The sequence below is a fragment of the Phascolarctos cinereus genome, unplaced genomic scaffold (assembly GCF_003287225.1).
Source record: "Phascolarctos cinereus isolate Bilbo 61053 unplaced genomic scaffold, phaCin_HiC Scaffold_4;HRSCAF=312, whole genome shotgun sequence".
In the NCBI taxonomy this organism is placed as follows: domain Eukaryota; kingdom Metazoa; phylum Chordata; class Mammalia; order Diprotodontia; family Phascolarctidae; genus Phascolarctos; species Phascolarctos cinereus.
The window spans coordinates 15,763,272-15,775,681 of record NW_027555847.1 but is presented as its reverse complement, the minus strand read 5'-3'; the positions used below and the strand labels follow the sequence as shown (position 1 = coordinate 15,775,681).

General features: G+C 49.7%; 1 protein-coding gene across 2 annotated transcripts in view; it reads right to left on the bottom strand.

Annotated features, from left to right (window-relative positions):
• LOC110197030 (sodium channel protein type 5 subunit alpha-like) overlaps positions 1 to 12,410 on the bottom strand; it is a 188,873-nt gene that overhangs the window by 39,807 nt on the left and 136,656 nt on the right. For both annotated transcript variants that reach the window (XM_078152081.1, XM_078152080.1), the window contains one exon: positions 6,488 to 6,976. In XM_078152081.1, the coding sequence (XP_078008207.1) occupies positions 6,488 to 6,976 (489 nt within the window). The remainder of the gene's footprint in view (positions 1 to 6,487; positions 6,977 to 12,410) is intronic.

Genomic DNA, 12,410 nt, shown 5'->3' with positions numbered 1-12,410 from the left:
GGGAAGGAAGGGAGAAAGAGACAGACAGAGACAGACTGTCAGACCTGCTTTAGGAAGATCATTTTGATGGCTGAGTCGTTGTTTGTCCTTGTTTTTAAGAGGACCATGACATCAGGAAGGAGATGTCATGACTTGCAAGTGAATTGGATTACAGTGAGGGAGGGCTGTGCAGTCACCATCCTCACTCTCTCCTCCTGATGGCTGAGTAGAGAATTGACTGGCGAGGGGAGAGACTTGAGGCAGAGAGTCCCACCAGCACTCTTACAATGTCTGGGTGTGAAGAGATAACAGCCTGCACCAGGGGGTGGCAGTGTCAGAGAAGACAATGAGGTAGTTATGAGAGATAGAGTGAAGGCAGGATCTACAATGGCTATGTGGGGCAGGTGAGAGTGAGGAGCTGGGGATGACACCTAGATTGTGAGCCTGGGTGACCAGGAAGATCTGGTGGCCTTGACAGTAACAAGGAAGCTTGGAAGAGGGAAGATTTTGGGGAAAAGGGTAATGAGTTCAGTCTTGGACATGTTGAATTTAAGATGTCTCCTGGACATCCAGTTGGAGAGGTCCAATAGGCAGTTGGAGATGGGAAGCTGGAAGTCAGCAGAGAGGTCTTTATCAAATGCTGACATCACCAGGTGCTGGGCTCCTTCATGGCTGCATCTGGTTTTCTTATTGAACATAACCTGGGATGGTTTGAGCAGGCTCAGATCCTCCCCCCCTCCCCCGGCCCTCCTTTCTTTGGAAAGACTGGATGTTGGTGGCTGAGCTCAGGGGAAAGTCCTTGATGGAAAAAGAATCCTTGGGCAGAAACTCAGTTACCAAACACAACCCTCAGTGGCGACAAGCTTAGTCCACAATTCCTGAAGACCAGAGGCTGGGGGTGAGGGATTTGACTTGGGATCATGAAGCCTGTGCCTTGGCTAGGGTCCTCTTTTATTTGATTTGGTTCATTATTTTTAATTATTAAAATTATTTTTCCTATGTCAAAGAGAGGCTAAATGATTTGTCCATAATCCCAGGGGAAGCTAGAGGTGGAGCCAGGGTTGGACCTGTGCTTTCTAACTCCCGATCCAATCCTCCTTCCCCCGCATTCCATTCTTGTATCCCCTGCAAGGCCGGGCAGAATACCCAGGAAAATGGGTTCCCAATACATTCTCAATGACTGAAATGGCACCAGCAACAACGGGCAAGCTGATTCTCTCCTCCAGTCCAGCCTAGGCCAAGGGAAGAAGAAAGAAAGGAATGGGAAGGAAGAAGAGAAGATGTCAGAGGGAGGCGAGCAGCTGTCCAGCCTCGGGTCCCAAGTGTTAAAAATAACAGGTTGAGAAGATAAGATAATGTCATCTCTAACGCCTCCTGTCTTCGGGGTGTCTTATTTTTAACCCTTGGCCTTAAACCTGGTTGTGAGGGTAGGGGAAGTGAGAAAGCCTGACACAATCTGACAGGGTGGACAATTCAACCTGGTGATGTCGTCACTTAAAATTCCAAATGGTTTAAGTATCTATGACCTCAACATCTGCTGGTCAACTTTCCAACTGAAATGTCCAATTGTGTGTGTGTGTGTGTGTGTGTGTGTGTCTTTTCTCTGCCAAAAGCTGTGTCCTCCTCAGAAGGAATCTGGCCATTTGATTTCTCCCACTAAACAACCAACAGATATTTAGCACCTACTGTGTACCACGTGCCATGATCTGAGGATGCTAATACCAAAGCAGAGCAGTTCCTGCCCGCAAGGCACTTATATTCGACTGTTCAGGTCGGGGAGATTTCTAGCTGTATTATAAAATTCAGCCAGTTGGTGCCATTAGGTCAGGCTCTTATGACCTCACAAAGAGCAAGGCAGTACAATTTTGTGGGGGGGGGGGAGCTAGGAGGAAGCTTTGGTCATGAAATCAGTGCCACCAGGCTCTGCTGCCTGCTGCATCCCTGACTGCTCTGATGGAGACCCTGCTCTCTGCCACAGAAGCCCCCTCTTCTTCTTACACTCTAGTACAGAAAGGGCCTCACCAGGTACCCAGGAAGGCTTGGTATAGGTGATGCAGCAGGTAGGGGAATCACAGGGTCAGTCGATCAACATTGATTAAGCGCCTACTACATGCTAAGTAAAAGAAAAGCTAAAGGACAGGAGCTGTTCTCAGGGAGCTCACAATTGAATGGACTGTGATGGAAAGGGGGTGGGAGCACTTGGGGCAGTCTAGCAGCACTGCCTGACTCCCATCTCCAGAAGCTTGAAGCAACCCAACCGCCATCTTCTTTTCCTAGAATGTGCTCACACTCAGCAGAATCCTAAGTGGCATTTCTACCGCGCGTTACCTACATTACCTCACTGGAGCCTCAAAGTAACCAGTGAGGTAGGCAGGGGTGATGGGGGATTATTAGCTGCATTTTATGGAGGAGAAATCTGAGGATCCGAGGCATACTGCCTTGCCCAGGGTCCCAAAACAAGAATTCAAATGGGGTCCTTCTGATTCCAAGTCCCGAGCTCAATCCATTCCAAGCCCACCATGTTGCCTCTCCATGGGTCCCAGACAGAACTCAGCATCTTTCCTCCAACTGGCTCCTCCCATCTTGATTTCTGGCAATGGCCTGGCCTCTCGCCCCCTCCCCCTCTATCCGGCCTGATCACCAGGCCTGTGGAGTCTGTGTGTGCATTACTTGGAACGAGCCATCATTTGGAGAGGGTTTCACTTTGTGGCAGTGATGGTCCTTCCTGTGTATTTCTATTGACACAGGATGACTCAGAATGTCTGACCTTAACCAGATAAAACTGGATCCAGCCGATCCACCCCCACCCCACCCGCCTCAGTTAATTAGTTCTCTGTCTGCTGAGTGCCAGACTTCATGCCATACATACATTGCTCTTTTTTGTTGTATTTTTAATTCTGTGGTTTTAAAGAATGGCCATTACTCTAAGACCATGAAGTTTTGCCTTTCCATTTCCATGACACCAGTCTCTTCCCAATGACTGTCACCATCTCCTAATTAATCTCCATTTCTCCTGCCGATCCAATGTCCCCTCTCCAGTCTGACCTCCTTGCCCTAAATGCCTCTGCCTTTCCCCAGGACCCACTGGACACGATGCAATTTCCTTACCCCTATTCAGTGGGGACCCTGGCAGAGGGCAGCTGTCATAGGCAGGCTGGGAGGGTCACTTTTGATGGAGAACTTACTCTAATGAAGAACAAAGCCCTTTGCTAGGGAATGACCAACAGCACAAAGGAGATTGGTTAGCTGCCCTTGGGAATCTGCATTCCTCCTGAGATAGGCCTCCTGTAAAGCTTGACTCCAATTCCTAGGAACATTCTGGAATGTGGGAAGGGTGAAAAGGCGATGACAGACAGTAGGCAAGGGCTCGTCAAAAATGAGGCCTGCTTCACTTTCTTGTCTGACTGGTGAGAGGTGGTGTGGGAGCAGGGGACAGAGATCTGCCCAGGGGACCCGGGCTTAAGGCGTGCCTCAACACTGGCTGACTGTGTGACTCTGGGAAAGTCACTTCATCCCCAAGTTCCCTGGCAGTGAAGTCTTAGGCCCAGACCAAATGAACCAAGCCCCAGAAGCAGACCTGTAAATCAGGGGAAGGTCTCAGACACAACAGTCCTGGATCTCAGAAAGTACTGAATGAAGTTTCTCATGCTATCCACTTGTGGTCAAGATGGAGGCTTCTGGCCTGGATGACTGGACAGTGGAGGGGGTTTTAGGGATCAGACAGCCAGAGCCAAAGAGTGGTGATCAATGGATTGTTATCGACTGGAGGGCACTCTTGGGGAGGCCCTAGGGATCCACCCTTGGCCTCATTCTGCTCATTTTTATCAGTGATATGCATAAAGGCACAGACAGTAGCCTTATCAAATAACATTGGGAGCAGTCAATAGCTAATACCTCAGATTAGAGGGTCTTCAGTTTGGAATGGGAATAAATTCCCTATGACCTCCTGGATCCACTAGAAGATCCTTCATTGGCTTTTAAGCCCCTTCCTGCCTCTCCCGTCTCCTTACACTTTACTGTCACCCCTGTGCTCTCGGGTCCAGTAACACCGGCCTTCTTGCATGGCCCCTTCTCCTGATTCAGCGGAGCTCTCCATGCCTGGCACGCTGTCCTCCTCGCCCCTGCCCACTGTCCTCCTTCAAGACTCAACCCAAATCCCACCCCAGTCTGCCCCGAAGCATGGGCCTTCCACCATTTACACTTTGTCTCATGTGTACGTAGTGTCTCCTCTGTTAGAACATGAGCCCCTCAAGGGCAGACACTGTCTTTTGCCTTTTTCTATATCCACAGTGCTTAGCACAGTGCCTGGCACATAGTAGGTGCTTAATAATGCAATTAATGAATATGATTAATAAATAAATTATGTTAATGAATCAATATTAGTAAGTTAATAAATGCTTAATATATTAATAGTTGACTGACATCTGTGAAAAAGACCTGAGGGCTTTAGTGACCACAGACTCAGTTTGGTGCAACGAGCAAAAAGCTAACGGAATTCTAGGCTTCATCACTTTCTGTTGGCATCCAGGAGGTCTGCCTCGTTCCCGGCAGACGGCACAGGAGTGCCCACAGAATTCCAGGAGGCTTTTGTCAAGAAGCCGGCAGATCAGCTTGCTCTAAACCATATGTGTGACTAATGCAGAGAGCTGCTGCCAAGGTCCCACTCTTTGCAGTGGGTGCATCTGGGCCCCGAGTGAGCGGAAGAAGCGTCTGTCTGTGGTCACTGTCACCAGTGGGGGTAGTGGGATCGGGCCATCGGGTTCCTCTCCTTTTCCACGTCCAAGGACGGGGGTTTGCTCTATGACATCATTGCCTTCTCTGACCTTCCGGGAAGGGTCCGGGATCTACCTGGAAACTGCCTATAACCATTCAGAAGCTAGCAGGAAGCTGGCTTGTTATCATGGTGGCAGTGGAGACCAGTCTCCTCCCTGGGCTGGGGCCGTGGGAGCTCTGCCTGCCTGGTGGGAGGAGGAAGGAGGCCACAGTTGGGCAGCCTTGGCCTCCAGGGAGGGACAGTCTGCCTGCTTGCCTTCAGCCTTCCCTTCAATGAGGGGAGCAGCTGCTAGGAGGCATCAGAGATGGAATAACACACCTAACGCACCTGCTGCAGAGCCCGCGCCAAGCCCTGAGTGGCTAGTACTGACGGCCTCCAGCAGGAAATAGCAGGGCTCTCATACCAGCCTGGCTGGCACTCGGGGGCCACAGGCATGGCAGGAAGCTCAGGGCCAGGCCTGCATGGCACCACTTCAGAGGAAGGCCCCATCACTCCCCAGGCGCCAGCGCCGGCATCCTCATCATTACTCGGTCAGATCCTGTTTCAAAGGGCTCCCACAAGCATCCCATTTGATCCTCACCACCCAGGGTGGGGGTGGGAAGGGGGAAGGAAGGAGCTTATTAACCTCTTTACAGATAGGGAAACTGAGTAGCAGAGAGGCTAGGTGGTCTAAGGCCTTGGGGAGGCCAGGTCTGCTGCCAGGTGAATGAACCTTCCCAAAGCAAAGCCCCGGTCACATCGCTCCCTTGGCTGCAGAACCTTCAGTGGCTAACGTCCACATTCTCAGCCTGGAATTCATGGTCCTTCATTGTAAAAATCCAATCTGCCTTTCCTGCCTTATCTCTGGAAGCATCCCTACACTGGACCTCCACTCAAGCAAGACTAGTCTCCTCATTTCCCCCTACAACGACCAAGCTTATGTATGCACTCCCTCAGCAGGGCATACCTTCCCCCTTTCATCCAATTATCCAACACTACCCACCCTTCAAAGCCCAGCTCAGCTCCCATGTTCTTTGTACAGCCCTCCTTCTCTGACCCCTCCGGCCCAGTCAGACCCTTCTCTTCTTTCTCTGAACGCCCAGAATGCCTCATAAGGACTCCACAGACTAACCCTTGGAAAGGAAACAAAACGTCCTGTCAATCCTGCATCCGTCAGATTGTAAGCCTGCTACCCGCTACATGTCTGAGCTTGGGCGAGCTTCCCCTCTCTGGCTCTCAATTCCTCATTTTTAAAAATAATGGGGCTGGACTTGATAAAGGTTTCTGATCTTTTCCTGTGTCATGGACAGTCTGTTCAAGCCTATAGATGGATCCTTTTCCAGGATAATGTTGCTAGATATGTAAAACAAAATACATGATATTACAAGGGAAAGCAATTATACTGAAATATAGTTATCAAAATTTAAAAAACCAACCAAACAAAAAAAACCAAGGCCCAGACTCCAGGCAAAGGCTGCCCCTAAGGTCCTTCCAACTCTAATCCTTTGCTCATAGAGACGACCACGACAGCCTGCTGATAAGGGAGGAGGCAGAAAACATATTCAGAGCAGATGCAAGGGGCTGATTGTGGGTGCATGAAGCCTGGGATGTTGGGGACCCTCGGTGGAGGGGCCAACAGAGCCCTCAAGGACACCACCGATTTACAGAATTGTTGGGCCCCGGATGTTCACCCAGAAGACCTTGGCTCATCAAGAAAAGGGTCCTTTGGGAGGACCTGTTCCCGCTCCCGCTTACCTGTTTGCTGGAATCCATCTCGGTGCCCAGGCTGTTGTCCTCACCCTCCTCGTGATCGTCGATGTCTGACTCGGCCACAGCGATGGGCACATGCACGGATGACTCAGGGTCCCCTGTGAAGTCCCCCGGTTCTTTGCCTGCTTCCTCGTTTGGGTCAGCCTGCTCCTTCTCATCAAACCTTGTCTCCTTGCAGGTGGCATCGGGTACCTTCTTCAGCTCAGTGGAGCTGTGGCCAGCCACGCAACTGGGCAGGCTGCTGGGGGCTGGAACCACAGCCATGCCTGTGGCTTTCTTCCTGGCGGCCACGTCCTGGGGCCGTTTGAGGAGGCTGCAGCAGAAGTCCCAGGTGGTGTGCTTGACAAATCGAAGGCCCCTCTGAATCCGGGCCAGGGCCAGCTGGAGATTGTTCATCTCCCCGTCCTCGTCTGGGGCTGTCAGGTTGTCCGCGCTGAAGGAACTGAGCAGCAAGGCCAAAAACAGATTCAGGACCTGAAAAACATGGCGCATGTCCACAGGTGAGCTCTCCGTGGGAGGATCCTTTAATTCCCGCCCTCCCCGACTGCAGCGGGGTCAGGCACCTCTGGTCCCCGGGACTGCCAATGCTCTCCCATTCCCCATCCACTGACCAAAATCCTGCCCATTCTTCAAGGCCCAGCTCTAGGGTCACCACCTCCAGGAAGTGCCCATCAGGCCCAGCCATGCTTCCCCAACTCCTTGCTCCCTGGCCCTCTCCACCATTCCTGCTCACCATTTCTTGGACTAATGATCAAATCAGCTTTACTTTTGCTCCTGGAAGGTGGGGCACGTGCCACTCTACTCCCCTAAGGCCCCTCCAGACCAAAATGCCAGAGCCTGGTCACTAGTTCCCTACATGTACTGTCTCTCCCTGTTGGCTGGTTGACGTCCTCTATTCTTGAAGAGGACCAAAATGACGTCACGATGCTAGAGTCCAGTTACAGCGTCCAGCTGGCTGACCAGACCAACACGATCTTGGAATGCTCTACCACAGGTTGGGCACAAACAGTCCATGTGGACAGTTGGGGTGGAGTCTCTAAATTTGCGCATCCTGCATTTCCTTTGAGCTGTTTCAATTCTGCTTCGCTCATAGAACATGGCACCTTTTCTCATGTGGGCCCGCCATGCTGGGCGGTCCTCTGCCAGTGTCTCCCATGTCACACAAATTATTGTATTCTTGAGAAACCTGGACTGTCTACCAGCTCCATGCCAGGACCCTGCATCGCTTCCATTTGAATTGTCTTAGGAAGATTCTGAAGATCACCTGGCAGGACAGGACACCAGACACGGAGGTCCTTTCTTGAACTAAACTGCCAAGCATTCAAACTCTACTGCAGACAGCACAAGTCCGTTGGGCTGGCCACGTTGTTCAAATGCAAAACATACGCTTGCCAAAAAGACGATTTTATGGAGACCTCACAGAGGGCGAGTGTCCACACGGCGGTCAGAAGATGGATACAAGGACACTCTCAGGGTTTCTCTTAAGAACTTTGGGATTGATGTGCGACATGGGAGACGCTGGCACAGGACCACTGAGCATGGCGCGCTCTTCCTATTAGAATACAAGCAAGGACTCTTTGCCTTTCGAGCTGGGTAACGCAGTGGACAGAGCTCTGGGCATGGAGTCAGGCCTCAGACACTTTTGCCAGCTGTGTGATCCTGGCCAGATCACTTAACCTCTGCCTGTCTCAGTTTCCTTGACTACAAAATGAGGAGAATGATAATATCTCGATCCCAGGGTTGTTCTGAGGATCAAATGAGATAATAGTTATAAAGCAACTAGCATAGTGCCCGGCACACAGTAGGTGCTTAATGGTCATTCTCTTCCCCTTCCCCTTTGTATGGTTTCATTCATTCATTTGTTCATTCATTCATTCACCTCTGCCTTTTCCAATCTAAGAAATATTGAATAAGCACCTACTATGTGCTAGGCAATATCTAGGTACTAGGGATAGAAAGACAAAACCCAAACAGCCCTGGACTGCCAGGGCTGGGGAGGCCACACACAAGTATTTATTAAATCTCCACTATGTTCCAGCCACTGGGCTGGGCACTGAGGAAAGGAGACTGCTGCTGCCCTCAGGGAAACTCCAGTCTATTTGTAGGATGACAGATGAAGAAAGGAGCCAATCCCCAGTAGTCTGAGGAGGAGGAAGAGGTCATTGATGCCAGGCCCGGGGGAGACCAGGAAGGCTTCCTGCAGCTTGGGCCCTTGAGCTGAGTCTGCAAGGAGGCCTGGGATTCTGGGAGGCAGAGGGGAGGAGGGAGGGCGCTCCCTTCCAAAGGCCCAGAGGCAAGACTGGCGGCAGGAGCACAGGTTTCCGTGGTCCTGAGGGCCCCTGAGTGTGGGCCTCCCTGCCCCAGAGCTGTAAGAGCAGTGGCTGTTTTGGCTTTTGTCTCTGCGCCCCCAGCATTTAGCCCAGTGCCTGGCACAGGGCAGGTAGTGGACATGTACTTCATGATTGGTCGATTGTGGCATCAGGACTGGGGCCTTTTCTGTCAGGATTCTCCCTCAGGATGGGCCCCAAACCTCTCCTCTCTTCAGACAGAAATGCAGAGATCCTCTCCCTGCCCCAGCTCTTGAAAGCCTCTGGTGCATCTGTCCTGTCTATTCTCTCCTCCTTTCTATTTCCCATCCTCCCGAGGCCTCACTGGTCCCTGCCCTCAGTCTTCAGGCTTTTGGCCTCATTACTCATCTCTGTTTCTGGGAAAAAGGGTTGGGGGGGGAAGGAGGGTGGGAGGAAGACAGGGGAAACAGCAGAACAGCAAATCATAGGGCAGTGCATTGGGTTTGAAATTCAGGCCTCCAGCACCTATACGGGCCTGGACATAGAGCTAGCCCAGGAACCCTGAGGCCCTCCAGGCCCCCTGCTCTTCCCATTGGGGTATCCTATAGTGAAGGGTCTTAACCGGGGGTCCAGCGACCCTTTCTGTGGATGGATTTCAGGGAGCCAGTGATTCTGGATGAGAAAAAAAATCATCTTTATTTTCACTGCCCTCTAACTGAAATCTAATATTTCCTTCAATTAATTAAAACTATGATTCTGAGAAAGGGGACAAGGCTTCATTAGACTGACTAGCTAATGGGTCTATGACACACATATTACTTGAACCTCACAACAGCTTTCTGAGGCATGGCCTATGGGTATTACTATTATTAGACAGATGAGGAAACAGGTTCAGAGAGTTTAAATTCCTTGCCCAGGGTCACACAGTTAATGAGTAGTGGGCATTGAACGAAGGGTTTATATATATATATATGTGTGTGTGTGTGTGTGTGTGTGTGTGTGTGTGTGTGTGTGTATGTGTGTGTGTGTGTATATGTATGTGTATGTGTATGTATATGTATGTATGTATGTATAAGCAAGTTACATATAGGCTACATAGGCCATAATTAAGGGAAGAAGGATTGGGAGGCACTGGGGAAGGTTTCCTAGAGAAGATAAGATTCTAGCTGAGTCTGAAAGGTGGTTAGAAGGTCAAGAGTTGGAGCAGAGGATGACAGAGTGCATTCCAGGCAGAGGGAGCAGATGCCAGAGAAAATGCCTGGAACCAAGAGATGGAACATCTTGTTCATACAGTGTCACTGGATCGAAGGGTACGTGTTGGGGAATAAGGTACAAGAAGACTAAAAAGGGAGGAGGCAGCCAGGTTATGAAGGGCTTTGAATGACAAACAGCATTTTGTATTTGATCCAAGAGGTGGGGTGGGGTGGGGTGTGTGTGATAGGGATCCTCTGGAGTTTAGCGAGTATGGGGGGTGACATGATAGGACGCGGGCTTTAGGAAAACCTCTTGGTGTCTGACTGGAGGATAGATTGGAGGGGGGAAGAGCCTTGAGCCAGGCAGACCCACCAGCAGGTGATTGTAATAGTCCAGTTGTGAGGTGATGAGGTCTACACCAGGGTGGGGCAGTGTCAGAGGAGAGAAGGAGGCATGTTTGAAAGATGTAGCAAAGGTGAAATTGACAGACTTGGCACCATATTGGATATAAGGGGTGAGAGAGAGTGAGGAGTCAATGATGACTCCTGAATTGTGAGCCTGGGAGACTGAGAGGATAGGGTTGCCCTTGATAGTAATAGGGGAGTTGGTAGAAAGATAATGAGTTCAGTGTTGGACATGTTGAGTTTAAGATGTCTATTGGACATCCAGTTTGAGATGACTGAAAGGCAGCTGGAGAGATTGGAGGTCAGCAGGGAGGTTAGGGCTAGAGACGTAGATTTGAGAATCATCAGCATAGAGATGATAATTAAATCCATGGGAGCTGATGACATCATCAAATGAAGTGGTATAGAGAGAGAAGAGGGCCCAGGATAGAAGGCTGAGGGACACCTATGGTCGGAGGGCATGACCTAGAGGAGAATCCAGCAAAGGAGCGGTCAGGTAGGTCAGAGGAAAACCAAGAGAGAGAGCGGTGTCCCAAAAACCTAGAGAGAAGAGAATATCAAGGAGGAAAGAGTGATCAACAGTGTCAAAGGCTGCGGAGAGGTGGAAAAGAATAAAGACTGAGAGAAAGCCTTTGGACTTGGCAACTACGAGATCACTGGTCACTCCGGAGAGAGTAGTTTGGGTGGAATGCTAAGGTCAGAAGCCAGAGTGTAAGGGGTTAAGAAGAGAGTGAGAGGAGAGCCCGTGGACGCACCCAGTGTAGACACCCTTTTGGAGGAGTTTAACCATAAAAGGCAGAAGAGATATAATTAGCAGGGAGGAAAAGAGCAAGTGAGGGATTTTTGAGGATAGAGGAGAAATAAGCACGTTTGTAGAGAGTAAGGAATGAGCCAGTAGAGAAGGAGAGATTGAAAATAAATGATAGTCATATGAAAAAATGCTCCCAATCACTAGTAATTAGAGAAATGCCAATTAAAACACCTCACACCCACCAGACTGGCTAAGATAACAGAAAAGGAAAATGACAAATGTTGGAAGGAGGGGATGTGGGAACATGAGGACACCAAGGCACTGTTGGTGGAGCTGAGAACTAGTCCAAGCATTCTGGAGAACAATTGGGAACTACAGAACTGTGAAACCCAGCAACACCTCTACTAGATCTATACCCCAAGGAGACCAAAGAAAGAGGAAAAGAAGCCACACGTACAAAAATATTTACAGCAGCTTCTTCGTGCTGGCAAAGGTCTGGAAACCAAGGGGTGCCCATCAGCTGGAGAATGGCTGAACAAGTCATTGTATATGAATGTGATGGAATGCCATTGTGCCATAAGAAATGATGGATGGAAGAGTTGGAAGGGCCCTCAGAAACTATCAAGTCTTATTTTTACTGTCCCCAGAGAAGACGAGCAAAGTACAGGGGTTGGGGTGAGGCAGCAATACCACGTCCCAGTGACTGGCACCCCATGGCATCTGGTGGCTTTGACCATGGAAGGCTAATGCAAGACTTAAACATGTCCCCTGCTGGCAAGTGAGACCTTGCCAAAAGGTTCAGCTTTTGGTTTAGCCCTTCTTGGGAAGACTTGTATGAACTGATGCAAAGTGAAGTGAGCAGAACCAGGAGAATAGTGTATACAGTAACAGCCATATTGTAATGATGATCAACTGTGAAAGACTTAATCATTCTGACCAATACAATGGTCCACCATGACTCCAAAGACCTCAAGCTATAAAATGCTATCCACCTCCAGAGACAGAACTGATGGCCTCAGAATGCAGATGGAAGCACATTCCTGCCCCATTCCTTTATTTGCCTTGGTTTCTTTTTAAACATACCTAATTCTGAAATATGTTTTGCATGACTTCATATGTAAAATGCATATCATATTTCTTGCCTTCTCAATAAGTTGGGGAGGGGGTGAAAGGAGGGAGAGGATTCAAAACTGAAAATAAAAATAAAAGAAAATTAAAAAAGAAAAACTATATAGACAAAAATGAAAAGAAGTACTAGAGTAGGGATGATG